This window comes from Halteromyces radiatus, assembly GCF_025201355.1.
Source record: "Halteromyces radiatus strain CBS 162.75 chromosome Unknown BX664scaffold_4, whole genome shotgun sequence".
Taxonomy (NCBI): domain Eukaryota; kingdom Fungi; phylum Mucoromycota; class Mucoromycetes; order Mucorales; family Cunninghamellaceae; genus Halteromyces; species Halteromyces radiatus.
In genome coordinates this window covers 704,523-731,401 of record NW_026251690.1, presented here as the reverse complement: position 1 = coordinate 731,401, position 26,879 = coordinate 704,523, and the positions used below count along the sequence as shown (strand labels likewise).

General features: G+C 34.3%; 12 protein-coding genes across 12 annotated transcripts; 6 read left to right on the top strand and 6 right to left on the bottom strand.

Annotated features, from left to right (window-relative positions):
* Positions 1 to 367: 367 nt before the first annotated feature.
* On the top strand, positions 368 to 2,391 carry BX664DRAFT_296370 (uncharacterized protein; the record flags this gene model as incomplete). The annotated part of the gene is made up of 4 exons (XM_051542198.1): positions 368 to 635; positions 773 to 1,402; positions 1,700 to 2,138; positions 2,228 to 2,391. Exons 1-4 carry the CDS (start codon positions 462 to 464, stop codon positions 2,389 to 2,391), a joined length of 1,407 nt encoding a protein of 468 aa, XP_051399782.1. The 5' UTR covers positions 368 to 461.
* Positions 2,392 to 2,571: 180 nt separating this feature from the next.
* On the top strand, positions 2,572 to 3,664 carry BX664DRAFT_331772 (uncharacterized protein). The gene has a single exon (XM_051545201.1). It carries the CDS (start codon positions 2,627 to 2,629, stop codon positions 3,575 to 3,577), a length of 951 nt encoding a protein of 316 aa, XP_051399781.1. The 5' UTR covers positions 2,572 to 2,626; the 3' UTR covers positions 3,578 to 3,664.
* A 1-nt stretch (position 3,665) lies between these two features.
* On the bottom strand, positions 3,666 to 8,106 carry BX664DRAFT_279598 (Pep3/Vps18/deep orange family-domain-containing protein). Its single transcript, XM_051541450.1, has 15 exons — positions 7,952 to 8,106; positions 7,677 to 7,872; positions 7,457 to 7,608; positions 6,860 to 7,349; positions 6,688 to 6,766; positions 6,449 to 6,611; positions 6,017 to 6,382; positions 5,565 to 5,936; positions 5,321 to 5,482; positions 5,055 to 5,195; positions 4,848 to 4,976; positions 4,650 to 4,771; positions 4,494 to 4,584; positions 4,174 to 4,413; positions 3,666 to 4,100 (listed from the first exon to the last, which is right to left on the bottom strand). The coding sequence occupies exons 1-15, from the start codon at positions 8,081 to 8,083 to the stop codon at positions 3,747 to 3,749; spliced, it is 3,189 nt and encodes a 1,062-aa protein (XP_051399780.1). The 5' UTR covers positions 8,084 to 8,106; the 3' UTR covers positions 3,666 to 3,746.
* A 133-nt stretch (positions 8,107 to 8,239) lies between these two features.
* Positions 8,240 to 11,376, top strand: BX664DRAFT_358552 (YjeF N-terminal domain-containing protein). Its single transcript, XM_051548047.1, has 8 exons — positions 8,240 to 8,397; positions 8,499 to 8,683; positions 8,751 to 8,794; positions 8,883 to 9,597; positions 9,671 to 10,280; positions 10,355 to 10,435; positions 10,515 to 10,742; positions 10,800 to 11,376. The coding sequence occupies exons 1-8, from the start codon at positions 8,289 to 8,291 to the stop codon at positions 11,258 to 11,260; spliced, it is 2,433 nt and encodes an 810-aa protein (XP_051399779.1). The 5' UTR covers positions 8,240 to 8,288; the 3' UTR covers positions 11,261 to 11,376.
* Positions 11,377 to 11,416: 40 nt separating this feature from the next.
* BX664DRAFT_385512 (uracil phosphoribosyltransferase-domain-containing protein) lies at positions 11,417 to 12,557 on the bottom strand. Its single transcript, XM_051549256.1, has 5 exons — positions 12,359 to 12,557; positions 12,151 to 12,298; positions 12,022 to 12,079; positions 11,869 to 11,935; positions 11,417 to 11,808 (listed from the first exon to the last, which is right to left on the bottom strand). The coding sequence occupies exons 1-5, from the start codon at positions 12,516 to 12,518 to the stop codon at positions 11,573 to 11,575; spliced, it is 669 nt and encodes a 222-aa protein (XP_051399778.1). The 5' UTR covers positions 12,519 to 12,557; the 3' UTR covers positions 11,417 to 11,572.
* A 1,222-nt stretch (positions 12,558 to 13,779) lies between these two features.
* Positions 13,780 to 15,717, top strand: BX664DRAFT_314184 (uncharacterized protein; the record flags this gene model as incomplete). The annotated part of the gene is made up of 4 exons (XM_051542652.1): positions 13,780 to 13,830; positions 14,100 to 14,395; positions 14,476 to 15,153; positions 15,267 to 15,717. The coding sequence occupies 4 exons, from the start codon at positions 13,780 to 13,782 to the stop codon at positions 15,715 to 15,717; spliced, it is 1,476 nt and encodes a 491-aa protein (XP_051399777.1).
* A 940-nt stretch (positions 15,718 to 16,657) lies between these two features.
* BX664DRAFT_331755 (uncharacterized protein) lies at positions 16,658 to 18,193 on the top strand. The gene is made up of 4 exons (XM_051545200.1): positions 16,658 to 16,828; positions 16,888 to 17,036; positions 17,111 to 17,164; positions 17,238 to 18,193. The coding sequence occupies exons 1-4, from the start codon at positions 16,710 to 16,712 to the stop codon at positions 18,056 to 18,058; spliced, it is 1,143 nt and encodes a 380-aa protein (XP_051399776.1). The 5' UTR covers positions 16,658 to 16,709; the 3' UTR covers positions 18,059 to 18,193.
* BX664DRAFT_358548 (40S ribosomal protein S3) lies at positions 18,190 to 19,257 on the bottom strand. Its single transcript, XM_051548046.1, has 3 exons — positions 19,174 to 19,257; positions 18,970 to 19,079; positions 18,190 to 18,856 (listed from the first exon to the last, which is right to left on the bottom strand). Exons 1-3 carry the CDS (start codon positions 19,210 to 19,212, stop codon positions 18,277 to 18,279), a joined length of 729 nt encoding a protein of 242 aa, XP_051399775.1. The 5' UTR covers positions 19,213 to 19,257; the 3' UTR covers positions 18,190 to 18,276.
* A 317-nt stretch (positions 19,258 to 19,574) lies between these two features.
* Positions 19,575 to 19,807, top strand: BX664DRAFT_331749 (uncharacterized protein; the record flags this gene model as incomplete). The annotated part of the gene is made up of 1 exon (XM_051545199.1): positions 19,575 to 19,807. The coding sequence occupies one exon, from the start codon at positions 19,575 to 19,577 to the stop codon at positions 19,803 to 19,805; it is 231 nt and encodes a 76-aa protein (XP_051399774.1).
* A 404-nt stretch (positions 19,808 to 20,211) lies between these two features.
* Positions 20,212 to 22,417, bottom strand: BX664DRAFT_296359 (T-complex protein 1 zeta subunit). The gene is made up of 7 exons (XM_051542197.1): positions 22,341 to 22,417; positions 22,080 to 22,220; positions 21,937 to 22,000; positions 21,667 to 21,861; positions 21,275 to 21,606; positions 20,418 to 21,218; positions 20,212 to 20,340 (listed from the first exon to the last, which is right to left on the bottom strand). Coding segments are annotated over exons 1-7 (1,623 nt in total). The 5' UTR covers positions 22,343 to 22,417; the 3' UTR covers positions 20,212 to 20,252.
* A 378-nt stretch (positions 22,418 to 22,795) lies between these two features.
* On the bottom strand, positions 22,796 to 23,735 carry BX664DRAFT_123767 (uncharacterized protein). Its single transcript, XM_051539770.1, has 3 exons — positions 23,621 to 23,735; positions 23,504 to 23,530; positions 22,796 to 23,427 (listed from the first exon to the last, which is right to left on the bottom strand). The coding sequence occupies exons 1-3, from the start codon at positions 23,660 to 23,662 to the stop codon at positions 22,807 to 22,809; spliced, it is 690 nt and encodes a 229-aa protein (XP_051399772.1). The 5' UTR covers positions 23,663 to 23,735; the 3' UTR covers positions 22,796 to 22,806.
* Positions 23,736 to 24,748: 1,013 nt separating this feature from the next.
* Positions 24,749 to 26,337, bottom strand: BX664DRAFT_263684 (uncharacterized protein; the record flags this gene model as incomplete). Its single annotated transcript, XM_051540779.1, has 5 exons — positions 24,749 to 24,995; positions 25,065 to 25,302; positions 25,402 to 25,578; positions 25,645 to 25,996; positions 26,104 to 26,337. Coding segments are annotated over 5 exons (1,248 nt in total), but the record flags the coding sequence as incomplete, so codon positions are not given.
* Positions 26,338 to 26,879: the final 542 nt, after the last annotated feature.

The following is a 26,879-nucleotide window of genomic DNA, read 5'->3' as shown; positions in this document are numbered from 1 at the left end:
CCTTAACTGAAACTCAAGATGGTTCCAATGAAAAAAAAGATGATCAAAAGCTTCAATATCATCGAGAACAGCATCAACTGTATCATTCTGTTTTAAATCATCATCATTCGGATCATAGTGAATCATCACCAGCATCACCAATGTCTATAGATCTTACCTCATTATGGCACGTACAAACGCCAACACTAATTCCTACCACTTCCAATCATCCATTTATTTCTTCCGGTTCAATCAATAGAAAACGAGTCAAGGAGAACTCTTCCTATTTTGGACCAGAGTGTACATCAATGAATCGTCGTCGTCATCATCACCATCATCATTATCATCATCATCATCATGGTACTTCATCATCCAAAATGAAAAATCACTTTGATATTATTCCCGTCTCCACGTCCTCTTCGTGTGATGTCTCATATAGTAATTATACGAATAGTATCAATAGCCATCAACCAAATAATAGAATGGAGGATACGAGTATTTATATGGGCGAGGTCACACCATCCACGTTAATAGATTCATCACCTTTGAAAATGGATACATTTGAACAACAAACATCTACAATAGAAATGAAAAAAAAGATGATTTGCGTGTTGGGTCAAGCATTGATCAATGGTGGTTGTCCTGTTTACCGAGTGGTACCGTAACTAATGCAAAAAAAAAAAAGTTTTCCTTACTTTAAACTTCTTTCGGCATTAATTATTCCCTTACTCCTCTTTTTTTTTTTTTTTTTTTTTTTTTTTTTTTTTTTTTTATCTTCTTCTTGTTTGTCTAGGATGATGTCTTAAAACATTGTACAAAGTTATTAGGCATTCATGCTTCTTATACATACCTTCCAGATTCCATCATGGTAACATTCATCATTGATCAACAAGTGCAAACAATGATGGTCAAAGCAAGTCCATCCTATGATACCAGCAAATTAGGAAGAATCAATACAGTGATGAATCAATTCCTTTTTCAGTATCATCAGCATCAGTATATAGAAGACCCCGATGATCATCAGCATAATAATGATCATCATCAATGTGACGAGGCTGAAGATTGTTGTTGGGAATTATTTGATCATTGCCTTCAATCACTTTACACAATCATAGCCGATAGACCTACCTGTGGATTCTTTGGTACATTATTTGGTTTTAGCATCAGTGCGTTTTCAGGATGTATCTTATTATTTAATGGATCATGGATAGATGCTGGACTTAGTGGTGTCCTGGGTGCTCTAGTTGGTTTACTCTATACGTTATCCAGTCGATATCCAATTTACGGTAGAGTGTTTGAATTATCATCATCTGTCGTTGTCGCCATCATTGCTCGTGCTTTACATCGTTTCTGTTGTTTCTCAAGTGTTGGTGTGTCTGCCATCTTGATTTTGCTTCCTGGTTATACGATGACCATTGCTGTGGTAAAACAAAAAAAAAAAAAAAGACACCTTGTATTTTCATTGCCATCTTTATCATCGTTTTCATCCATCATACAACAACCACTTGTTCAATCATCATCACTAGTCATCTACAAATCACAACACAACCTATCATCCACAACCTATCATCCACAACATTCACCATTCATCATTCATTAAGGAGTATCCAATTAAAGATTAGCAACAATCAACATCATGTTTCTATAAGGGAAAAAGACCATGATGATGATAGTTTTTTTTTTTTTTTTTTTTTTCTCCAATCTTGGATGAACAAAATAGATGGAATTATCAGCTCGGCATATTAATACAGGTACGATCAGATTAGTGTATGCGGTAGTATATGCATTTGTACTTGCGTATGGACTTCAAGTGGGCAATAGTATGTATTCGGTGATTGATCCTACATCTTCAGATGTGGGAGTATGTCAAGATGCAGTTTCACCATGGTTTTATATCCCGATTTTTCCATTGTTAAGCATTTCTCTTGGCATCACCTTCGGTTCAAGTCGTAAACAATGGTTGACACAAACACTTTGTGGTGCTGTAGGGTTTTTACCTTCTTATTTCCTGGGAAACGTCATTCCTGATGGTCAGATTATCGGTAGTATTGCCTCTTTTGCAGTTGGACTTTATGCGAACTTGGCTTTGAAAATCACGGGTGATGCCCCATTGGTTCCTTTATGCGTTGGTGTGACATTATTAGTACCTGGAAGTATAGGTATATCTTAAAAATAAAAATAAAAAATAAAAATAAAAAAAAAAGGTCTAGTGACATAACATCTTTTTCTGATTTGTTATTAAAAATAGGCGTTCGAGGTGCTTATACATTATTACATCAAGAAGGCATATCACATGATTCTTTTCCTATTCAAATGTTAACAATATGTTTGGCTGTGGTGGCTGGCTTATTTGCTGCTTCGATGATTGTTTATCCTTCTGGTAAACGACGATCTTTATATGTTTCATTGTAGTCTTTTTTTTTTTTTTTTTTGTCTTGTTAAAACCTACTTCTTCATAAACTCAAAAATAAATTAAAATAATATTCTCAATTACTGTGAGTGAAACAAGCGGTTTCTGAAAAGAAAGAAAAAGTTGCATGATGATTGGCTTCAATCCCGCATTCTCAAGATCCTCTCTTATTTTTTTTTTATTTTTTATTTTTATTTTTTTTTTAATTTTATTTCTTTCCTTTTCTTCAACCATGCCATGTCGTTTCCACAACAAACCATGACATTTGATTCTCACCGTATGGATAGTACACACATCACTATTAACCCACCGAATCATTCACCTAGAAATAGCGACAATAGCAGCAGTCAAAGTAGTCATTCTTCCTCTCATTCGCCGTCTGGGCGATCACTTAGAGAAATAAAACAACAACAACGGCAGCAACAACAGGCATTACTGGATTCTTTTGACGATCTGGATCGACAATGGGAACAGAAATACAATCAAGATCAACATGACCAACAAAGACGACAAGAGCTGATGCATGCAGGTTCATTGTCCATTTATAATAGTACATCGAGGACTTCAGCACTCCATTTGGAAGATAGCGACACTACTACTACTACTTCTACAATGACAGACTCTTATTATTGGACGAGCTGGACATCTCCTTATGCCGAATGCCCTTATGTCACCAACAATCTCCACCTTCCTGTGCCAAGAGCGTTACCACGTTGTTTTACTTATGACTGTATGGATGATCACGATAAGAATAGGTTTGATACCATGGTGAACCATCTACGACCCTATCCTTTCCGACCACGCGCACCACACACACGACGATTAGAACGCAAACCCAATGAGATGGACAACTACATCAACGTACAACCAGGCAGATCATCTCCATTACATTCGCCATATCCTAAACGACATAGTCTTGATAGTAGTCAGATAGATCGACTGGCTCGCAGTAGGACGGTAGATGACGACCTTGATTCTTTATCAAGACATCCTGGATCTTCCTTCTTTTCATCTTCATCAGATATCGGTACAATGGATCAACATACGCGAGAGGATGATTGGCATCGCCTTGATTTGGAAGGTCGAATTCAATGGCTTACTCGTGGTTTTTATGTGCTTCATCCTCAAGATACACAGTCTTCACCTCCATCTACCTTCTCTACATCTCCACCCACATCTCTTTTATAGATGACCCTTCTCTTCCTTCTAGTTGTAGTATTATTATTATTTTTTTTTTTTTGTAAATAAAGTTTTCTTCGTTCAGATACACCACATATGTTACATATATATCTATTGTCTTTATTAAATATATTTATTATTCTACAGATACAGTCCAAATATAAAATAAATAACTATCCTAAATCATCCAATCAAGAACAACTTCGTTCTCTTCTAAAGCTATCAGAGGTTCATCAATACTATCTATCATGATTTGTCCACAATAAACACATTCGTTAGCCACAATATCATCCAATTCCGACTTCAATCTTTCTATTCTAGCTTTGATTCGTCCAAATTCATCACGTTCAGCGTCTGTTGTTGGTATTGTTGGTGGTGTCTTTAATGTTGTTGACGTACTTCTTGACATATCCTTTCCAGACTTGTTCATTTGTACATGTTGTAATTTGTTTTGTAACTTGATATCACGAGATAACTGTTCTTGTAAATCTGCCAACTTTCGTATTTGTCGAAAAGGGAGATGCTTGGTTGTCTAGATATGGTCATCAATATATATATATATATTATTACATCATCAAAATGATAAAAAAAAAATTCAATTTTACCTTATTGATAAGACAATCCATATGATAAGAATGGTGACAAGGAAATACATAGAATTGGCGAGTCAACAATGGGAATTCACAGATACAACATTGATCCTTTTCATCTAGTTCAGTAAATCGAGTCTTGAGACTACGGACATCCAAACGAATATTGTTAACACTCTTGGTAGCATCATCCATTTCTGATTTCAATACACCAATATGACCATTGTATTCTTCCAATGCCTTATAAATATCATCCTAAAATAATAATGAAGTTGTTAATCTTCTTTAATACATCATTCTCTTCCATCTTTTTTTTTTTTTTAATTGAGATTCACCTTAAATTCATCAATCAGTATAAAATCAGGGAAAAATGGTAAAATATCTTCAATCTTGAGTATATTGCTTTGTTTCACATAATCCATTGCCCTGTCAAGTAAAATCAGAAATCATTATTGATATTCATCGCTAAAACAATAATAACAACAACTTACAGCTTGATGTCGTTTTTTTCTTTTATCACATATTTTGCAATAGCCAACCAGAGTTTTTTTCCAAGTTCTTCATCACCAAAAGGTTTATCAGCATGTATTCTAGCGAGATCAATATCACCAATCTAATAAAAAAAAATATGAGGTCAGACATGTATTGTATCCATCCACTCCATCAAGACAAACAAGATAGAACTTTACTCTAAGCGCCAAATGAACAGCTTCTTCATAAAGTCCCATCAAACTGTATAGGTGAATGCAGCTTTGTAACCTTCCAAATTGACTACATAGTCGCAACGCATAATCAGGATTGTAATACATCTCTCGGCCCTATTCAAAAAAAGTAAACAAGGGGAAATATTAGTATATCAAAAGATTAGATAATTCTCAGTTGTTCTTTTGACTTGCTTCATTTTTCAAAAAGGATAATAATGCTGTTTCATCAGTGGTTGATTGAGTCGCATACAAAGCCAAAAGTGAATTATGAACAACTGGATCAGTATTACCAAGAGTGGTCACAACATAAGAAAGGTATCGGATAGCTTGATGCTAACATTTAAATATATGTAAATAAAAGATGAAGAAAAAAATAGGCAGCGGATTAGCTTGATATTTTCTCCCTTCTATCGAATTTGAAGTGATATATATATATATATATTTATATATATATTTACCTGAGTTGCCTTGTCCGCGACAGTATTATGATTGTATCGTAAAAGTGATGGAATCAACATACGTGGGTTCAACTTGGTATGTAGCATCCATATATCCACTGTTTCTCTAGGTACATATTCCATCAATATAGGTGAATACTTGTAGAACATATCCAATTTGACCTGCAAAGAAAAAGAAAATATTGTAAGATCAATTATATATATTTATGTATATATTATGAATGTATACGAAAATATTTGTTACCTGTTTTCCCAAGATGGCTAAAGCTTTCATCCAATTACGTTCTGTGATCCAATGAGACATCACCTTTTCATCATCTCCAATAAGAGTAGCATAGTAGACCAATTCAGCGTTGTGGCCATGACTTGCAATCAACTTATATACCGTTTCTTTGTGAAAATAGTCTTCATATGTTTCCAGTAGTTGTTTGAATTCATATTTGACCTGATGTTCCCGTTTTCGATAGTAATCCAATGCTGATTGTCCTTTATTGATTCCATCATGATGATGAGTTGATGTATATGCTACCGAGGTACCCATTTCATGATATTGATTGATTTTCGCCAGGAAGATTTCTACCAACCAAGTCGCAATAATTGATTTTTGGGTCCTAGCCTATGAAAAGAAATAAGAAAATTATGTGAGAAGAAATTTAGTTTCTAAATTCATAGACAAAAATCCCGTTCAAAATATACCTTGTCATCCAATTGTTGTAGTTTTGCCAACAGATACACTCTTAAAGCATCCTTTTCATTCCTGGAGATAAACTTTAATGCCACTTGCTCAAAAGACATATTGGTCACAGCATAATACTTGGCACTTTGTTGATATGCTCCATTCAGAAATAGTTGATCCGCTTGAGCAATATAGACCTTGTTTCGTTGTTCCGGTTGTCTGCAATATTCCAAAGCCAAGGTGTAATCCTTTTTGTCCAAATACAATTTCCAAGCTTGCTCATCTTCGTTTTTGATGACAATTTCATAGATGGCTGCTGTAGTATAAATCCAGTATGTTTTTTGACTATTATCCACCGCAAGTCCTTGTATTTTCTCATTTGATTCCTATCTCCCCCATAAAAAAAAATCAATTTAGATGTTCATCAAGGTTATATTTTTTCTTTCTCTTACCAAAGGAATAGATTCATCATATACAAGTTTATTGTTCAAATGGCAAATCACTTTGACCCGATGTTGGTATAAAAATATGATATGGAAAGCTGTAAGAGACATGGCTATAGGTATATCAGGTTGTTGTTGAGTTGATCCGTCTTGAAGTACTGAAGTTGGATACCTAATATAAAAATAGGATTATCAATCTACGTGATCACAGTATACGATTTTTTTTTTTTTTCAGGGAGATGGCTTACAATATCAGTTGTGCATTATCGATAAGATCGTCTGTTTTTTCAGATTTCACATCAATTCTTCCTTGATAGACACCAGGTCCTATATTTAATAAGAAAAACAAAAACAAAAAGGATTTCTATTAGCAGCTTGTTTAAGTATCAAAACCCATAATATCCCTATATATATATATACCTGTAACCCATGCAAAAATTTCACTTGATCTTTGTAAAGTAGTAACATTATACAAGTAAAGTCCACTCCATCCTATATCTCCGGGTAATTCTTGAAAACTGACGTTGTTGGTGTATTGGCTAAAGAGTGGTTTGAACATAGCAGATCCAGTTTCATGAATTCCAGCTGAGGAGGCTGGATTGGTGATACCAATGAATTGATATAAACGATTTGCTGTTGTGACCATAACCAGATACTTTTGTGCAGGAATCGATTCAAAGTGTAATCCAACAATTTGAGATGGTAATAGACTTGGTGATAATGTGGGTGAGTCAACGGAAAGTTGATATAGTAACTTCAGATAACGTTCTTCCTTTTTGAAATATTCATCCGTTGGTTCAATCCATGTTTCATATATCTCCCCTTTATTTGTACCTAAAAGTATTTCAAGGGTAGCAGTGGAATTCATGGTTGCTTGATGATTCCAGCCAATAGATGTGATCACTAATCCCTACAAATAGAAATAATAATAATAATAATAAAAAAAGAAAAAAAAAAAAGAATTCAATGCATGACCTTTTCACCTCTATTTGATGTCCTGTAACAAGTAAATTTTACCTTGAACCTTGATAGCACTTTTGTCTTTTTCCAATTTCCATATAGATAATAATTCTCTCCTTGTTCTGTAGACAGAATCAAATGTCGGCCAGTAGGATCAAAGAACACCGATACAATTTTTCCGTCGTTGGGTTTGCGTACTAAATCAATTTCTAATAATAAAACAAAGAAAATTATTTTTAATAATGACATTTCTCTATCCTCATTTTCATTAACGTACCTTCTACTTGCAAAGGATTATCCAAGTCAATACGAAGTATATGGTTATTGCTGAGTACTGCCAGTAGAATGTTGTTGGAAACCACCATATAAATGAGTAAAGCAGGAAGCTGAAACTGTACATAATCGAGGTTGAAAATAGTTGATGATATTGATTTTATAGATGTCTGAGATATAGTCGTTGATGGTTGATTTCTCTATTTAAGAATACAAAACAAAAAAAAATCAGTCCTTATATACTACATTGTATGTAAAGTTAAGGTTTTTATATTATACCTGTAACAGGGTATCGTCAGTTACATTATTGTTTGTAGGATAGTTTTCATAAGAAAGAGAATTTATTGAGATTCCATTAGTTTGTTCCTGTGGATTCTCAGTCGACTCTAAGAAATCGTCAAAGAGGGACATGAGAAAAGAGAGATGGAGAAGAGTGAAAGTGAATAGTGAAAAGAGAAAAAAAAAAATGCAAAATGGAGAGGCCCAGAAAATCTGAATTCATACTCAGCCTTTTATTTTTTGTGTTGAAAACTTACTGTGGTCACTGCTTTTTCTTTTTTCTTTTTGTTTTTTTTTTTTCTATCTTCTTTTTTTTTTTAACCCTTATTCGCAAACAATGGCAAATATACAAGGTCTTCATGTCAAAGTCAATCTCAAGAATGGAGATATTTTTTATGGTATTGTCTCAAGTGTTGACGAGGATGGCAGCATTTCTCTTGAAAAAGGTAAGTACGTTTTACCATCAGAAACACTTTCAAGTTAACGCAATTCACATTTTCTCCATCTTTTTTTCTTTTCTTTTTTTTTTTCTTTTTTCTTTTTTTAGCTGAACGCTGCTTTACTAGTGGAAGAAAATCTGAATACCCTTTTATGAAAGTGCCCGGACACATTATCAATGACTATCAAGTAACTCAAGAGAACGAAGCAAACTTGGAACCATCAACTACACAACAGTCTACTTCACCCAATGTTCCATCAAAAAAATCTTTTGTAGATCCTGCTATCATTAGTGTAAGTAACTAACTATTACAAATTATTTTGATTGTGTTTTAAAAACTTACACTCTCATTTTCACTAGATGACTGCTACTGACCAGGAAAAGAAACCATCACAAGAAAAACGGTAAATTCACCTAGAATTTATATATATTATGTTCAATAATGATTATCTATTTTTTTTTTATTCATTTTTTTTTTTTTATCTTTTGTAGTTCTAAAAAACAACAACAACAGCAACAAAGTAGTCCGGGATCTGCACGTACGAATAAAAACAAGAAGGAAGTCACTGTCGATCACCATGATATACCTACGACATCACCAACGAAACCGACCAATAAAGGGACAACGAAATCTGGATCTACTGCTACAAAATCAAAGCGTGGGAATAAATCAAAACAAACTTCGCCTCCTCCTCCTGTGGGTGACTCTGAAGAAAAGATCAACGGACCTATCACCTCTCCTGCACCAGTAAAATCATCTCCACCGAAATCACGAAATGCGCATAACAAACAATCCTCCAAAAAACAACAACAACAGCAGCAGCAGCAGCAGCAACAACAACAGCAACAACGACAGCAACAGCAACAACAACAACAACAACAACAACAACAACAGCTACAGCAACAGCAGCAACAACAACAGCAACAACAACAGCGATTACAAGAACAACAAGTTCAGCAACAATCTCAAAAGCGACCTCAACCACATGTTTTGCCTGTATTCAGTAATGCAACGACGACCCGAAAACTAGTTAATACAGAGGTCTTTGATGACTTCAATGAATTTGTCAGTACATCAGAAAAGAAAGTACGTTCATATGATAAGCGTCAACAACAACAACATTTGACAATCAAGCAACAAAGCGAACAAGTACCCGTAGTAGCGGCTCCCATATATCAAGTATCTGAGTCTACAAAGTCACCTCAGGTATGTATATATTCTTCATGAAATAGGACAGATCATTTTTAAAATGAGCTTACTGATTATTATTTTCATATAGTTACACAAGCCAGATGACGCTGTCAATCAAGCTGCAACGCAATCATTACTCTCATCATTGAATATGTTTGGTGGATCTAATCAAGGATTGGTATCTGGAATGAATGGTTCAATGTCACCATCAGCGGGAAGTCGTCAACAGCATGAGCCTATATCAATGGATGTATCTCCTCCTGGAAGCACGAATGACGCCAATATATTCAAAATCCCATACCCTGTAAATCGACCCAGAATACGTACTGAAAGTGATACTTCATCGTCAACGTCATCACACCAGAAAGCAGATGCCAAAGAAAATGGATCAACACCAACAAAAACAATGGTACCTCTTCTAGATGAACTGTTACCAATGCGACATTCTGCAGCTGCAACATCCTCATCAACATCTTCATCGTCACCAGCAGTATCAAGTGACCAAAATACATTTATTTTGCAACAAGAACAACCTATAGAAAAACTTCAAAAGCCAATGGAAGAAACCGAAACTCCTCCCACTGACAACTCTTATATCAATCAACAGAACGGTGGTCCTATTATCAAATCGGTTGCTACTGGTACTACCTGTCCTGTTCTCCCTGTAGAGCAATTATCAAAACTCATTCAACTTGCCAGTATGTGAAAGAAAACATAAAAGATGGAAGATTGTTTTTCTAATTTTTCTTTTTTTCATTTTTTTTTTTCATAGAAACTGAGACTGGACTTACGGAATCTATGATTATCGAAAATGCAGCTCATGCTACTTCAAGTATCACTTTCAAAGTCATTGGTATGAAAATGAAAAATACAAAAAGCAAAGAAAAATGGAACCGATATTAACTATAATGATTTTTTTTTTTTGTATATAGGTGGGCAACGCCGTGTTCAACAGCAAAATCACAACGATGCACCTATAGTGGTAGTATTGGCTGGCAATCATTCAGTAGGAAATTATGGTATTGCAACTGCACGTCATTTGGCCAACCGTGGAATTTCTGTGATTGTTTTATTGATGAATCATGATAAAAATCAACGAATGAAGGAACAGCGACGATGTGCTGAATTTGCAGGTGCCACATTTGTCAATTCTGTAGAAGGTAAGCAATCTAATGAATTGATGGATCATTATTTATTTATCTGTATTTTTTCTTAAGAATTACCTGATCCTTTGACTGCTCCTGTGGATTTGATCATTGATGCTTTGATGGGAACAACAACCAATATTGATGATTGGAAGAATGACAGTATTCGTACTCTGATATGGAATGGGATTGAATGGTGTAATAGTAATAAGGCTCCAGTTTTAAGTTTAGATTTCCCTAGTGGAGTCAATAGCAATGATGGTAAAGTGATGAAAAAAAAAAATAAAAGAATATCTAACCATTTTTTTTTTCTTTATTCTATAGGTCATCCTTTCCATGTGATGCATTATATCGTACCTAAATGGACTGTTTGTTTTGGCGCACCAGTAGAAGGATGTACTTCAGATAAAGTGACCGGTGGATTATTTGTTGCTGATATTGGGATTCCAGCTGTAACTTGGCAACGTATTGGTATTCAAGGTCGAGGACTACCTTGGGGAATGGATTCGGTGATGCCTCTTGAATATAATTGAGGGACTTTTCTTTTTATTGTCTTTTTTTGCTGCGTTTTTTAGTGATTGCATTTTACCTATTCTTCATTTTAATTTTTTTATCCATTCAATAAAATGACTATGACACTCTCTCTCTCTTTTTCATACTATAAAAAAAAATGAATTCGTTCTAAAAAGTAATGACACTAATGATGATGAGTTTGTTTATTGATAAAACACAGATGATACAACATAAAAAAATAAAGAAGACACTAGAATATCAAAGGATGGATGTTTCTAACGGATTGAAATGGATATGCGTGCGTATGTGTTATGTATGTGAACGTGGGCAATCTAATCATTAGTACCAAAATAACGGCAGCCAAAATCACCACAACCAGGTACAATATACTTGTTACTATCCAAACCAGAATCGATTTCACCCACGACAATCTTGACCTTGGGGAATTTTTCAACAAAGGCTGCTATCCCTTCAGGAGAAGCAATCAAATTCAAAAAGATGATATGATCTTCAGGGACATTATTATCTAATAATACTTCCACAGCTTTCATGGCAGATCCTCCAGTAGCTATCAAATACAAAAGGTGAGTCGATTTATTCACAGTTCTTAGTTTTTTTTTTTGGTTACCAAGCATAGGATCCAAAAGCAAACAGTAACGAGAAGAAATATCATTTGGTAACTTGGCATAAAAGAGCTAATAGATTCAAAATAAAAAGAAGACATGGTTTTATCAAAAAATGATTAGTATATTATCATTGATTTGTTTATTATTATTATTACCTTGGGCAAGTGAGTTTCTTCATCACGTTGAATCAAGATTTTACCAATACGAACACTCCTATAAATATATATATATATAAATAAGTAAGATTTGTTTGATCCTGAAAAAAAAATATTATATTTTATAACCTGCAGCATTCTCGTAAACCTTGTTCCATGGCTTCACCAGCACGCATAATGGAAACGCCACAGATACGACCTTGGAAAGCCAAACCTTGATAGTCAACACCAGTAGGAGTTTCGACGACCTTATCAATCACAGGTAAATGATTCAAACCTTATAGAATAGGAAAAAAAATTAGAATCAGTCCATCTTTAGTTTCATAAACATAATTACCTTCTTCCACAAGGAGTCGAATGATACGATCAGCATAGAAAATAAAGTCAGCACGAGGAGTGGATTGAGAACGAATAATGGTCATGAGTCCCTTAAGTTGAGAAGTAGCAGCAAGCACCTTGACTTGATGAGGAGGGGTATAAACTGAATCAGACCCCATGGTAAAAGTAGGATATAAACAGAGAAGAAGAAAAAAAAAGAAAGAAAGAAAGAAAGAAAAAGGAAAAGAACAAAAAGGAAAAAAAAAAAGTCTGGCTTAAAAAAAATGCGTGAGAAGGCCAATGAACCAAAAAAGAAATGTCTCGTGACTATTTTTGCTTTTTGATGGCTGAACTTTTATTATCATGCAAAAATATATATATATTAAACAGTGTGAAGGTTACACTTTACTTTGATTGTACTCTACTCTATTCCCATTATCTTTGAATCAAACCACTGAATTCTACTCACATTTGTTTATCTCTAATGATAAGGTATCACTATTTAGAGTCTATACTGTTAAACAAACCTTTCTTAATGCAAACCAAACGTTACAACCATCCAACAAAAAAGCAAAATTTAAAGATTTGATATTAAATCACAATCATTTATTATTCAAAATCAATGCACTCTAAAGAACATATAAATTGAATTTATTTATAATTGTAATAGCTGTAGGATCATATATAATAAAACTAACTTCTTATTATCTTATTAGTAGTAACAATAAGTGTATGCTTTAAGGGAAATTCTTTAAAATTACTGATTTATGTTACTTTCTCCTGGTATCAATGATAGTAAAAAAAAAAAAAAAAAAAAAAAAAAAAAAGTTACTAAATCAGGGTGGTGTGAATTGGATTGAAACACCGGTATCTATTGGGTAGTATTGGGTGAAGTTTTTACTTTTTTATTTTCTCTTCTCTCTTTTGACATTTACTGTTCATAAACTAAGAATTCACACAATAGTCTCGGTAATATTGAAATAAGAATCCAGTTTATTCAAATAAAAATCTAGTTTATTCCTTTTTTTTTTTATGTTACTCATTTATATATTTACGCGTTTAGGATAGCTTTTACTTGTCGACAGTAACAATGAACAAATGCATTCAATGCCACTCACAACATTGACGACATTCAACAATATTATTGGCAACTAGGTGACGTATCGAAACATGTTAACAGAATATATATAGTCTTTTTATCAAGTTAAATATAACTAATCTTTTTATGGATAGGAAACGATAATATGAAAAAGTATGTTGCAATAATGATAATAACAAAGAATATACTAAATTATTCTGATCTAACAATTTTAGATATCTGAACCTCATCGGATGGTAAGTTTTATATATATATATATATATAAATGGAAGGAATGGGTAAAGGTATTTTATAATAATCGATATTATTAGTTTTAGTCTGTTATATGATACGCGATTGTGATGTCCCTGATTAAACCATTCACAATGATATTTTCTAATTGCCAAAGAAGGGTAAGTTTACAATCTATGCGCATGATCAAAAAACTCTTTAGTTTTTTTTTTATTTTTATCTTTATTTTTATTTTTTTTTATCTTTTTTAATAGTGATATCTCAACTATTGGAATAAAAATAGTGTATTGGATTACAAAAACAGAGCAATGGTTATTTTTGGACATCATAGGTATATGCGGCGATTGAAGTATTCACCCTTTATATATGTTTCAATTATTTTTATTCTTTTTACTTACCTTTCTTTCTTTTCTTTCTTTCTCTCTAGTAGCTTATGTCTTCATCAGAAAATAGAGAACAAACATCAACGCAAGAAAGGCATAGTATCACCTCATCCATTACTGCTGATCATCACACATCAACTGAAAAAGCTACTTACATTACTTCGGATCGGCCTTCCGCATCTTTACTATCGTCACGTACTTCCTCAACCTTGGTATCACCAACCTCGTCATCTGCTGCAAAAGTACCTTCAAGCCATTCCATCTCAGCCTCGTCAGTACCACCATCTCAAACGATGGCTTCTACCCAAAATTATTCAACCGATAACATCGAACCTTCTATCTCGTAAGATTTTAAAAAATCATCTTTCCATTCTGAAGCTTACCGGAGTTCTTCATTTTTTGATCTTACATATATATATATAGATCTATTATTCAAACAGGAACTGGCAATCCTTTGTCCTCTGACACTTCAACATTCATGTCAGCCACAATCTCAGGTCAACTGACAACAACACAACAACAAATTACTTCTTCTTTTATTTCCTCATCATTGCCTACATCAGTCACATCAGACTCCATGTCTTCTCCTATATCCTCTTCGCCATCAAATCCACCTACTTCTTCCGAACCCATTTCTTCTTCACCTTCTATTTCTTCGTCTTCTATGTCCTCTCAACCTATTTCTTCTCAACCCACTTCACCTATTTCTTCTCAACCCACTTCACCAATTACTTCTCCACCTACTTCTCCACCTACTTCCCCACCTACTTCTCCACCTACTTCCCCACCTACTTCACCACCTACTTCACCACCTACTTCACCACCTACTTCTCCACCTACTTCTCCACCTACTTCTCCACCTACCTCTCCTCCTACCACACCACCTACCACACCACCTACAACTTCTCCTACTTCCATATCATCACCACCTCCGCCCATTTCAGACTCCACGTATGTTACTTCCTCAATAGCTATTACCACTTCTGTGATTCCATCCTTGACAGTATCCACAAGCACAACCATTTGGACAACGATTCCTACTCAAACAGTGATTGTTGTCAATGGAAGAACAACGACAGTTGCTACAGTGATTCCTACGACGTAAGTGATCTTCTTCTATTTGATCTATTTTGGCGTAGATGCACGGAGGTCTAAATCTTGGTTGTTGTTATTCTTTGCGTAACCAATTTTTTTTTTTTTTTTTTTTTTTTTAGAACGGTGATTCCCATCTCAGCCCTAGGTCAAGACAATACAGGTGGAAATAATGACAACAACAATCATATTCCTACGATTATTGGCTCAGTGATTGGAGGTGTAGCAGGTATAGCATTGATTGTGTTTGCGATCTTCTTTTGGAAACGACGACAAAGGAAAGGTATTCTCTTACAACAACGACAACAACATTCTCAGCAACATCCTTTGGGTATCATGGCATCGACAGCTGCACAGGAAAGAGAGGCGACTTTTTATGCGGATACTAGGGATTGGTCCAATCGATATTATGTAGATGGACCTCCTACAAGTACAAGTAGTGAATATGATCGAACGACAAACTCACTTAGTCGAGGTGAAGATGATCTTTATCCCCGTCCAACCAGCTACAATTACAACAAACGATCTTCATGGTGGTCATCAGTCTCTACTTCTCTCAACAGACGCCGATGATGATCTTCAAGTTTTTATTATTCAGTTTATTCGCTGATCAATCATCGTAGATTAGTTTGTCATATGTACATAGTTATATTTAGATGTTATTTATTTGAATAAAATAAAAAAAAAAAAAAAAAAAAAAAAAAAAAAACTGATGATGATATTAATGCAACTGATATGACTGGTAACGTTAAAGTGATGATACCAACATCCTGACTAATATGAGAGACAACACGCCTACAATAGCACAGTTTCCAGAAAAGGAAGATATATAAAGATGAACTATTTAACAAAATGGGCTTCTTATTATCATTTTTTTTTATCCCTTTTGATTATTCCAGGGGTAAACAAGAAAATTCAGGCTTGGAAAGTTAAAACGGCTCCAATTCGGATTGAATGCTAAAGGAAGTTTATTTGCATAACATAAGTAGATTTCTCATATGAAACTGTGATTTATTCGGTATGAATAGATTAAGATGATCAACCAAGAAAAAAAAAAGCATCTTTTTCCCCTTTGATTTTGCCACGTTCTTTTTTTTTTTCTTCATACATGATCTTCTAATAATGTAATAATAAAGAAAGAATGATAAGGTCACAAAATAGATACAATTTCATACCATCGATATTATTCAGGTACCAATCACAGCAATAAAAGAAAGCAAAAAAAAAAAAAAAAAATTCATGGGTTCGGGGTTTTTGACAGCATTCATCTTCATCACCTCATTTTTTTTTTTTTGAATTTCTTTTAATGACAATAATAAGGATATCAAGTAGTACAAAAGATCCAATCATCCGGCAATAAGAAGATTGTAGATGATCCATGCAAAAAAAAACAAAAAAAAAAAGAAAGTGTATTATCATGCATGTTGACAAACGATGAATTAGCGGAGATGGAATCATCTACCTGTAATAAGTTCTCCTTTCTGTTTCACACTCTCAACTCTCACGCCTTTTTTTTTTCTTTTCTTTTTTTCTTTCTCTCTCTTTTTATATATACATTGAAAGTTATGAAACCATTAGAAATATCAAAACCTACATTCAATTCTCCTCCTACAGTTTGTAAAATATGTCTAGCGAAGGATGACTTATCTGCTCTGATATCCCCCTGCAAATGTTCTGGCTCCATGTAAAAAAAAAGAAAAGGGTTCTATTGTCATCATCACTAACCTTTTTTTTTTTATATAGAAAATACGTTCATCCCAGTTGTATGAAATCCTGGCGATTGGCTTTATTGGAATGTGGAAGGGAAAAGGATCTTTATAGATGTACTCTTTGTCAACAAAAACTCATTATCAAACAACGCAATCCTCTTCGTGCTCTTTTGGATTATAAAGGTAACTCTTTTGCATATAAGTCAACTAGATTCAATGATGATTGATTTTTTCTTCTTTTTTTTTTTATTGAATAGTTGCTCGTGCCATTGGAACCTTATTTATTCTCATCTTATGTCTGATACCCATGGGTAAAAAAAAAAAAAGTTGGTCTAGAAAGATGATATTCTTCTCACACTCTTAATTTTTTTTTTTTTTTTTTAGGATCTATTATGAAAATGATTATTCATTTCTCAGCACTTGTTACTAATGGACCTGAAGGTGGATACAGTCAGGCCTGGATGGATGGAACCTTTCGTCAATTACTTTATTCCAGCATTCGTACCGCCTTTTTATCAATGTTATCCAACACTACACCTTCATCACATTATGTCAATTTCTCACCATTCCCCATTTGTGCGGCAACCAGCAGCACCAATCATCCTTCCATCACGTCTACATTGGGCAGTTTGTTTTCTTATTCTTCGTATGTATCTCATTCACTTTTGGCTAGTCGTACGCTTTACTTCCTTACTTTTCCATTTTCGGACGATCGACTATGGCGGTTTATGCTATGTCAATTGGATCATATTCATCTTGGGTTCTTTTTACTTGGAAGTATAGCAAATATATGGTATACCTGTCATATCCTTAGTGATATGTTTGATATTGTCTTTATGGGTGATGATATAGAACAATTAAACAATAATGGTTTTAATAGTGCTATGGGATTAGGCATGATGTTATCTCGACAAGGAGGGAATATTGCAAAACGACTTTTGGTGACTTATTGTTGTGCAATCATCATCTTATTTTGGATTCATTTTACCTTGTTAGTGTTTGTTGTATCAGAATCACCTGCTAATCATTATCAACATTTACAAACATCCAGTCAATTTATCACCGAATTACCTTTATGGGGATTACGGTGGGCTACTGTAGGTGTAGCTGTAGGAAGTGTCATGAAGAAAGTCATCTATCCTTGGCTCAGTCGTCGTACAAGCTGTATTGATCAAGAAATCGTTGTGTCTCTACCCACCCATTGAAACCTTCTTTTTATTGTAGCACTAGTTCTTTGCATGATTCCCTCCACACACACACACACTATTTTGTATAGTATAGATATCATAATTTATCCCATCCATTAATAAACTCCAAACCATTTATAACATCGAGTAGAAGAATATAATTTTTTTTTTATTAACAAGAAGATATGAGAATTTTGATTGAATACAAGTTGATAAAAAAAAAAAAAGAGTTTGCTTTATTGAGTAGCCACAGGTTCAACAGGAGCAGGAACACCGAATTCTTGGGCAGTGGGGACTTCAATGGTAGATTCTTCCTTGGGTTCCAAGATGGTGACAATGTCAGGCAAGGTTTGCTTGGGGCCTTGACGACCAGTGGGGTCATTGTCCAACATGATCTTGACCTTGATACCGAGAACACCTTGACGCAAAAGAACGTGACGAACAGCAGTGGTGATGAAATCACGGGTAGGTTGACCAGAGTGGATCATGAAACCATCACTGAACTTCATAGCCTTGGCACGAGCAGCACGGAGCTTACCAGACACAACCACTTCACAACCCTTAGCACCAGATTCCATCACAAAGCGCACAACACCGTAACAGGCACGACGCACAGCCAAACCATTGAGTAACTTGAACTTGACAGATTCACATTGTGCAATGGCACACAAACCTCGGTTTTGAACTCGTTCGGCATACAATTCAACCGCATTTTCGCTAAACTTGAATCGCTTTTGCACAAGTGTTGTCAATTCTCGGATACGGCGACCCTTTTCACCAAGAACATTTTGAGTATGAGTGGCACGAATGATGATTCTATTCAACAAAAAAAAAAATAAAAAATGAGCATTCGTCGTTCGTCGTCGTTCCGTAGTTGAATGATATAAATCCTAGACAACACACAAAAAAAAAAAAAAATAACAACATACTCAGTACGAGCAGGAGTAACTCGAACTTCGACACCAGCGTAACCATCTTCGGCAAGTTCACGAGTAAGGTATTCATTCAATTCGGCGTAGAACACACCATCAGCGACGAACTATAGAAAAAAAAAAGATATCAATCCATCCATCCATCCATCCATCCATCTATTTAAAACGTAATAATTATCTTTTTTTTTTTTATCTATCTACCTTTCTCTTCTTGGAGATTTGAGCAGCAACAGCAGCCATGATCACAAAAGTTACAATAAAAAAAAAGGAAGGAAAAAAAAAAAAAAGAAGATCAATAGGGCTTTTTTTTCTTCCACCCATACGTCCGGACATTGAAATCCGTCTTCTTCTTTTGACAGAATTGAAGAATGACCCCTTTTTTTTTTTTTTTCTTTTTCCTCCTTTACTAAAGAAGAAGAGGGAGATGATGGTGAAAGGGGGGGAGTTGATAATATAATAAAGTATATACATGAAAATCAGGGTGATCATTTACATATCATTTTTCTTCAAAAAAAAAAAAAACCTCCGTACATAGAAATCTATTTCTTTTCTTTTTTTTTTTTTTTTTTTTTTTTTTTATATCCAAAAAAAAACTATTTATCATGACTGATTCCATGTCAACAAATTATTATCGTCATCCAATCAATAGAATGATGGATGATGATCAATCTATAAGTAAAAGAGAAACGTTATTGATGGAAAGAGAGCAACAACAGCTACGGGATGACATTGCAAGATTACGACGAGAAGAACAAGAACTTCGGGACAAGGATCATTGGATCAAGCAAAACATTGTGGCTATCAGAGAACGTATCACTGCAGAACGAAGATGATGATGGAAAGAAGAGATGTCAATAAATAAATAAATAAAAACGTCTTTTTTTAAACATTAACTATGATGAATGTACGTTACATAAATAAAAGTTTGGATAAATATATGTTACTCCCATAGTATACTTTTTTTTTCAATGGATAATATATGATACTCTCATAGTATACTTTTTTTTTTTTTCAATGATGCATTGACACTAAAGTGGTTAGTAGGAAAAAAAAAAAAAGAGGCGAAATAAATCTTTTAAGGAGATATCATTATTATGCGCTCCTACAGTTTTTTTTATGCAACTACATGAAATAGGTCAAAAGAGTCATGCTTGTGATTTTTTTTTTTATTTGAATATTTTTGGTGAACATCATCAAGGAGATAAAACCAACTAAAATCAAAATAATGAAGAAAGATATAAATGTATATATGTATATAAAAAGGAACAAAAAAAAACTATCTACATTCCAGGTTCAGGGTTCTTTAAAGATGTTCTTCCAGCACGCATCATTTCATCCACCAATAACAAGTTTCCAGCAATGACGGAACTAATTCATGAAAAAAAAAAAGATATAGTAAGTAAATGATCCTGAATGTCTCCTTTTTTTTTTTTTTTGGGACTTACCAAGAGTGCAACATATGACGATGAACACGATAATTATCCCAAATACCTTCCAACTTGGGATCCATAGTTTCACCAGATTTCAAATCAAGACCCACAATATGACCTTCCATATGTTCTTCTTGTAAAGCAACAATGACATCTTGTACATCGAAACCAGCATTTTGAGCCAACACCTTAGGAATAATCAACATGGCATCAGCAAAAGCTTGAACACCCATCTTTGCACGACCCTTGACAGTCTTTTTGAATTCGATCAAATGTTGAGATAAAGCGACTTGGAAAGCACCACCTCCTACTACAACGGATTTGTCTTCAATCGCATTCTTCACTGCACGTAAACCATCACGTACAGCATCATTGATTTGAGCAATGGTATGAGCGTTAGGGCCCTTGATCAAAATAGTCACGCTGTAAGGATCCTTCACTTCTTCCACAAAGGTATATTTTTCTTCACCAAGTACTTGTTCATACACTAAACCAGCATAGCCCAATACTTCTTGAGTCAAATCATCCACAGAGTTTTGTGCCACACCACCACATACCAATTGAAGTCGTTCCATGTTTCTTCGCTTGGCTCGACGTAAAGCCAGAATATTGTGTTTAGCCAAGATATCCAAGGACAATGGATCCACACCTTTTTGATTAATCACTACAAAACCATAATCAGCATATTCTCCAGTGCAGACTTGATTCTTGAATTCAACAATCTTGCGAATCTTTTCATCCACATGTTTGCGTTCACTTTCCACCAATTTTTCACGTTGTTCAGGAGTAGAATAGAAGAAGCCGGAATTGATTTCACTAAAATAATCATCAATTTAGTATTTCAAATCATCCACATATCGATCATTTTTTACCTCTTTTCATATTCCAAACTAACATTAAGAGTCAAAACAAAAGCATTCTTGACCTTCTTGGGCATATCAGGATGACGAGCACCATGATCCAAAACAAGACCACGGATCAATTTGGATTCAGTTTCAGAACGATGTTGCATCTTCATGATTTCCACCATATGTAAATCAATAGGTTCACCTTCACGATAAATAGACAAGACAGCATCCACCACAGCTTCAGTCAAAGTATCAGCCAAAGCACGATGAACCTTGGTACGAAGGGATGTACGAGCCACAGATACTAATAATTCACGATCCACAGAAGTTTGTTCAGTCTTGAACTTTTCGAGAAACTAAAATAATAATAATAATTTTGGTTAACATGAAGTATAATAAATAAATAAATAACTTACTTCAAGAGCTTCCTTCTTAGCAATATCATAACCTTCAGTAATGACGCGAGGATGTAAACCTTCAGAAATATAACGTTCAGCTTGTTTCAAAAGTTCACCAACAAGCAAGACAATAGAAGTGGTACCATCACCAGTGATTTCATCTTGTGCAGTTGCAGCCTTTGCAATCATGGCAGCAGTAGGATGTTGAATTTGCTAGAAAATAATAATAATAATAATAAAAAGTGAATTTCATAAGTTATGACATGATTAATCTACTAGTTGACATACCATTTCACTTAAAAGAACTTTGCCATCCTTGGTCAACTTGATAGATCCAGCACCATCAACCAACCTAATATGACAGAAAAAAAAACACAGTATATTTAATATTCCAATCTCTCCACGATCTATATACAACCAAGTTGACTTACATCTTGATAGTACCACGAGGACCAAGATTGGAACGTAAAACATCTTGAAGACCAATAGCAGCTGTAATATTCAATTGAAGAGCTTGGCCACGTCGAGCGACATCTGAGTTGGGGTTGATCAGTTTGAGTGCAGAGGACGCCCTATATAGATGAAAATAAAAAAAAGAAAGAAATAGACAATGGTGAATAAGTGTATACATATAAATATATATATAAAGTGTTTCAATGTTGAAAATGACGCGTTTCATATATTTTTATTACATGATGTTATTGAATGGATTTAAAATGAAAAAAAAAAGTTTGACAGATGAAAAAAAAAAGAAAAGAGGAGGCCAAATAAAATAAAAAAAAAAAAAATATAGTGAGAGGAGTTTATTTTCTTTTTCAACCAAACGTCAGCGGAAAAGTTAGAATAAAACACGGGGACTGTCAACCCATTTCCCAAGTTGACATCGGAATGTGAAATATTGACCTCGTTACGGTTGAAAAAAGAGGATCCCATAGCAAGTATGTATCAAGCATTGAAATCATCATAGACTCAACCATCACATATTAATGACTCATACCTTTTTAGATTAAAAATAATGATTACAAGTTCATCACAAATCATTGATATTGTAAAAAAAGAAAAAAAAAGTTTTCTCTTTATTAATGAAAATATAATAAAAGCTTATCTAACTAATTTCTTGTTTAAAAAAAAAAAAAACAAAAAAAGGATTGCATTTACCTATGTACTTTTGTATTGAGGAGTATCATTTTCAAAATCAGATTCACAAAGTAAGATGGAAGCATCACTACAAGAGCCCAAATGGATACCACCAGTAGTCGAATAAAGCAAACATTGCGATTGGCCAGCACCATAACTATCACCATTCCAAGATCCAATGATAATAGTTTCGGTAGGATGGACACGTTGCATCCATGAAGAGAAGGTTGGCAACGAGGTAGCATACAAAGATCCAAGATTGTCACGATGACTGGTACAGAAGGAGGTTGCAGACTCGAGAGTAAGATGTGTTTCTTGAAGACGGATCACCCTGTAATTCATATCAGCAATCTTCAAAGAAAACACAAGGTCATTTTCATTTTGATTATCGTTGGGTGTCCTTCCTGTAGTGGCATCATTATGAGCAGCTTGAGGTACATTGGTCGCTTGAGCTCCTGGTGAGGCGACGTAACCAGAAGGAATAGAAGGATGATTATTGTTGTTGATTTGATCCATGTGATTGGTGGTATCAGTGGTCGTATCTTTTCCATTGTTACCAGAATTCATAACAGCTTGATCTGGATGAGCATTATTGGTAGTTGGTTTGTTGTCCGTCACTCCAACCGGATTTGACCCATGAGCCTATAACATATTAACATGAATAATTCAATAAATGAAATAAGACATATATTTATATATATATATATATATATATTACCTTGGAAGGAAGTCCACAGACAACGTACTTTGAAAGGATGTAAAAAAAAAAAAAAAAAAAAAAAAAAAATTAAATTAAATGGAAATGTTGATAATAAAAAGAATGATTTCAACTTACTTCAGTGTTACGACAAGAGCCAGTTTCTAATGGATAAAACATGATTTGGGAATCACTAAAAAAAATAAATAAATAAAGCGTTAAGTATATGGTATCCTTTTTTTCTATTCAATTATATCATTTGTGAAGAATGATCTTACCTTTCTAATCCAATACAACCTAAACCATCGGTATCATCTTCATCAGCCGCGGCAATATGATTCTATGAATATATAAAAAAAAAAGAGACATAGCAAATTAATATTATTATTATTATTATTATTATTATTATGTAGCTCTTACCACAAGGTAGGTTTCATTCATTTGGAAGAATCCATGATCAATCAAAAAATTGGATTCTCTATCCAACACAGTCAAAGGCATCTTTTGTTTCCAGTAACTACTTGACAAGGACATGATTTCAGCAGAGTTGCATTCTTGGTAGCAGGCTTCAGCAGCTCGACGGTAAAGATCGTCCACAACAAGATCATCTTGCATATCGTTATCAATGGATGCCAATGCAAAGGAATGTTTCTGATCACTGGATTCTTTGAATTGACAGTTTGGCTGTTGGGCCAAAATGGACACGGCTAAGAACACTTGACTTAAAGTACTGAGGGTCAAAAACGAGAAAGATTTCATCTAATATAAAAAAAAAAAAAAAAAAAGAAAAGATCAGTAAGAGTTATTCATCCTGTCTTCATCGTACCTTTTTTTTTGTGGGGAAGCGTATATGATTAAAGATAAAAACGAAAAAATAAAAATAAAAAAAAAAAGCCAAAATGGAGTCAAATTTATTGATAACCGAGAATATGGTATGGGTGGATCGGAATGACAAGAAGAATTTGAATTTTGTCTACTCTAATGGAATAAAACTAAAAGATCCTTTTTTGTCACTTTGCCCATTGCGTTCTTTGGTAATTCATCTACAGTCTTGAGTAACGAGGGTACCTTTTTTTTTTTTTTTATGAGAGAAGAATGTCAATTATCATCATTATTTCCTATTTTGTCAAGTTCCAGCCACATGTTCATTTGTCATTACCTTATATACAGCCAATTTTGCCTTTAAAGCATTTCGCATAGTAATCAAATCCAATTCCTATGGAAAGAATTGAATAATTTGAATTATTGAAGCATTTTTCCTTTCTTTTATTTAAATACCTTGTTTTTTGCTTCCATCACCACTACAGCAGCCACACGTTGTCCCCATTCAGGATCAGGTACTCCAATAACAGCCACATCTAAAATCCCCAAGGAACACGATAGTAATTCACGTTCGATTTCCAAAGCACTCACTTTTTCGCCACCTGTTTTCAAAATATCAATACTACCCCTTCCTAAGATTTGATAATATCCTTTTTCTTGTACACGCATTGCAAAATCACCAGTGATAAACCTAATTATATATAGATATAAAAAGGATCAATTACATTCTTTTCGTCATCTATTTTTTTTTTTTTTTTACCATCCATCTGTAAATTCTTTTGCTGTTGCTTCAGGTCGTTGCCAATATTCCTTAAATACATTTCTTCCTTTGACTTGTACTTGTCCAGGAATGTCACGACAATCAGTCACATTCTTATTGTATATACCACTGCCTTCTTGAGTTTCAGCCATTAATCGTACTTGTACACCTGGTAATGGGAATCCAACCGTACCTTCCATTCGATCATCATAGGCTTGACTGAATGCCATACCAAGTTCTATAATAACAACAACAATAAATAATAATAGTAAGAATTATAAGACCATCATCATTGTATTTTCCTTTTTTTTATTTATTTATTTAATAGTACTCTTACCGGTCATTCCATATCGTTCTAATAACACTTGATCACTAATTTGAAACCATGCATCACGTAAAGGAGTAGGTAAACTAGCAGACCCAGATACCATAAATCGAAACTGTTTGCATGCCTTTCCATAAGATGCCTGTCTCTTTGCATCACCCAGTGCCTTGTAAGTAGCTATCAATTTTGCTATATATATATATTATGAATGAATAAATGATTGAGCTGAACTTTTATTTTTTCAAGATGACTTACAATAAACGGTTGGGACGGTCATAAAGACAGTCAAAGGAGCCATATCAAGAGCATAAGTATTCAGCCAACGTTGCCACGTCTTTCCAGCATCAAATTTTTCATGCATTTCCACCGTAGCACCAGCATAAAGAGGACAGGTCAAGGCATTAATGATACCATGAACATGATGAAGGGGGAGAATATGATGAATTCGATCTTGTTGTGTCCATTTCCATTCAGAGACCAAGACCGATGTTTGTGCATCTATATTGTCATGTGTTGAAACCGCTCCTTTTGGTTTTCCTGTTGTACCACTTGTAAATACAATCAGTGCTCTGCGTTGATTATCCATGTCGAATAGAGTAGGTAAAGTCTATCAAAATGTCAAAAATGGGGAAAACATGAGTGAGGACATATTGTAATAAAAAAAAAAAAATAGGATTAATGATTTTTTTTTTCTTTTCAATAAGTATATCTTACCTGATCACATGTAGAATCTATATCTTGATCAGAGATCATTATGGTGGTAATCTTTGTTTCAGCTACCAAACTAATTTGACGTTCCTGAAAGACCGGATGGACAAGTAAAAGTGTGGATTGAGAGTCCGTCAAGCTGTATACCTGTTCTGGTAAAGGATGACTTGTACATAAAGGAACAGCAACTCCACCAGCTGCCCAGATAGCCCATTGACAAACAACATAAACAAATCCGCTAATGATACAAAGAATAAAAAAAAAGGTGGAGTTAATGGACTACAGTACTTCCTTTTTTTTTTGTTTTTGTTTTTTTTAATAGTGGAACACATGCGCTTACCTCGGACAGAGAATGGCAACACGTTTTTCTTGAAGATCTCTACAAGGCAAAAAAAAGGAAACAAACCATGGTTAGTTTATACTTTTTTTCGAAAGAGGATAAAATAACAGAAAGTATGAGCAACAAGTTTGTTTCCACTTACTTTTCATTGCCTAGTAATTGATTGCGTAAAACAGCAACGGCAGAAACCAGGTTTGCATAGGAATAGGATTTTCCGGTTCGGGTATCATCAATGGCAATACGGTGGCCGTCTTGAGTAGCATATGATAAAGCATTGGAGAAGAGTGGAAAATTAGGTAAAAGTAATGAAGAAGGATTTATCATTTTTTAAAAGGAATGGGGAAAAAAGATAACGCGGGAAAAAAAAAGGATGTTTTAAAGTATGGATTCCGACTTCAGTTAAAAAAAAAATTCACAAATGATGTTTCTTATTATTATTATT

Bases quoted from the DNA above. Each gene is read 5' to 3' on its own strand.
- BX664DRAFT_331772 (XM_051545201.1), top strand. From the start codon at position 2,627: ATGTCGTTTCCACAACAAACCATGACATTTGATTCTCACCGTATGGAT.
- BX664DRAFT_385512 (XM_051549256.1), bottom strand. From the start codon at position 12,518: ATGGGGTCTGATTCAGTTTATACCCCTCCTCATCAAGTCAAGGTGCTT. The intron at 12,080-12,150 runs GTTATAAAATAT...ATATATTTATAG, and splicing joins GGTTTACGAGAATGCTGCAG to GAGTGTTCGTATTGGTAAAA. The intron at 11,936-12,021 runs GTAATAATAATA...TGAATCTATTAG, and splicing joins AAGAAACTCACTTGCCCAAG to CTCTTTTATGCCAAGTTACC.
- BX664DRAFT_123767 (XM_051539770.1), bottom strand. From the start codon at position 23,662: ATGTTTTATCCATTAGAAACTGGCTCTTGTCGTAACACTGAA. The intron at 23,531-23,620 runs GTAAGTTGAAAT...ATCCTTTCAAAG, and splicing joins GCTCTTGTCGTAACACTGAA to TACGTTGTCTGTGGACTTCC. The intron at 23,428-23,503 runs GTAATATATATA...AATATGTTATAG, and splicing joins TCTGTGGACTTCCTTCCAAG to GCTCATGGGTCAAATCCGGT.
- BX664DRAFT_358552 (XM_051548047.1), top strand. From the start codon at position 8,289: ATGGCAAATATACAAGGTCTTCATGTCAAAGTCAATCTCAAGAATGGA. The intron at 10,281-10,354 runs GTATGTGAAAGA...TTTTTTTCATAG, and splicing joins AAAACTCATTCAACTTGCCA to AAACTGAGACTGGACTTACG. The intron at 10,743-10,799 runs GTAAGCAATCTA...TTTTTTCTTAAG, and splicing joins ATTTGTCAATTCTGTAGAAG to AATTACCTGATCCTTTGACT.
- BX664DRAFT_331755 (XM_051545200.1), top strand. From the start codon at position 16,710: ATGAAACCATTAGAAATATCAAAACCTACATTCAATTCTCCTCCTACA. The intron at 16,829-16,887 runs GTAAAAAAAAAG...TTTTTTATATAG, and splicing joins TGCAAATGTTCTGGCTCCAT to AAAATACGTTCATCCCAGTT. The intron at 17,037-17,110 runs GTAACTCTTTTG...TTTATTGAATAG, and splicing joins TGCTCTTTTGGATTATAAAG to TTGCTCGTGCCATTGGAACC.
- BX664DRAFT_296359 (XM_051542197.1), bottom strand. The intron at 22,001-22,079 runs GTAAGTCAACTT...CTGTCATATTAG, and splicing joins CCTCGTGGTACTATCAAGAT to GTTGGTTGATGGTGCTGGAT. The intron at 21,607-21,666 runs GTAAGTTATTTA...TTATTATTTTAG, and splicing joins CTAAGAAGGAAGCTCTTGAA to TTTCTCGAAAAGTTCAAGAC.
- BX664DRAFT_358548 (XM_051548046.1), bottom strand. From the start codon at position 19,212: ATGGCTGCTGTTGCTGCTCAAATCTCCAAGAAGAGAAAG. The intron at 19,080-19,173 runs GTAGATAGATAA...TTTTTTCTATAG, and splicing joins AAATCTCCAAGAAGAGAAAG to TTCGTCGCTGATGGTGTGTT. The intron at 18,857-18,969 runs GTATGTTGTTAT...TTTGTTGAATAG, and splicing joins GTTACTCCTGCTCGTACTGA to AATCATCATTCGTGCCACTC.
- BX664DRAFT_279598 (XM_051541450.1), bottom strand. From the start codon at position 8,083: ATGTCCCTCTTTGACGATTTCTTAGAGTCGACTGAGAATCCACAGGAA. The intron at 7,609-7,676 runs GTACGTTAATGA...TTTTATTATTAG, and splicing joins TAATCCTTTGCAAGTAGAAG to AAATTGATTTAGTACGCAAA. The intron at 4,101-4,173 runs GTAAAATTGAAT...GACCATATCTAG, and splicing joins TGGATTGTCTTATCAATAAG to ACAACCAAGCATCTCCCTTT.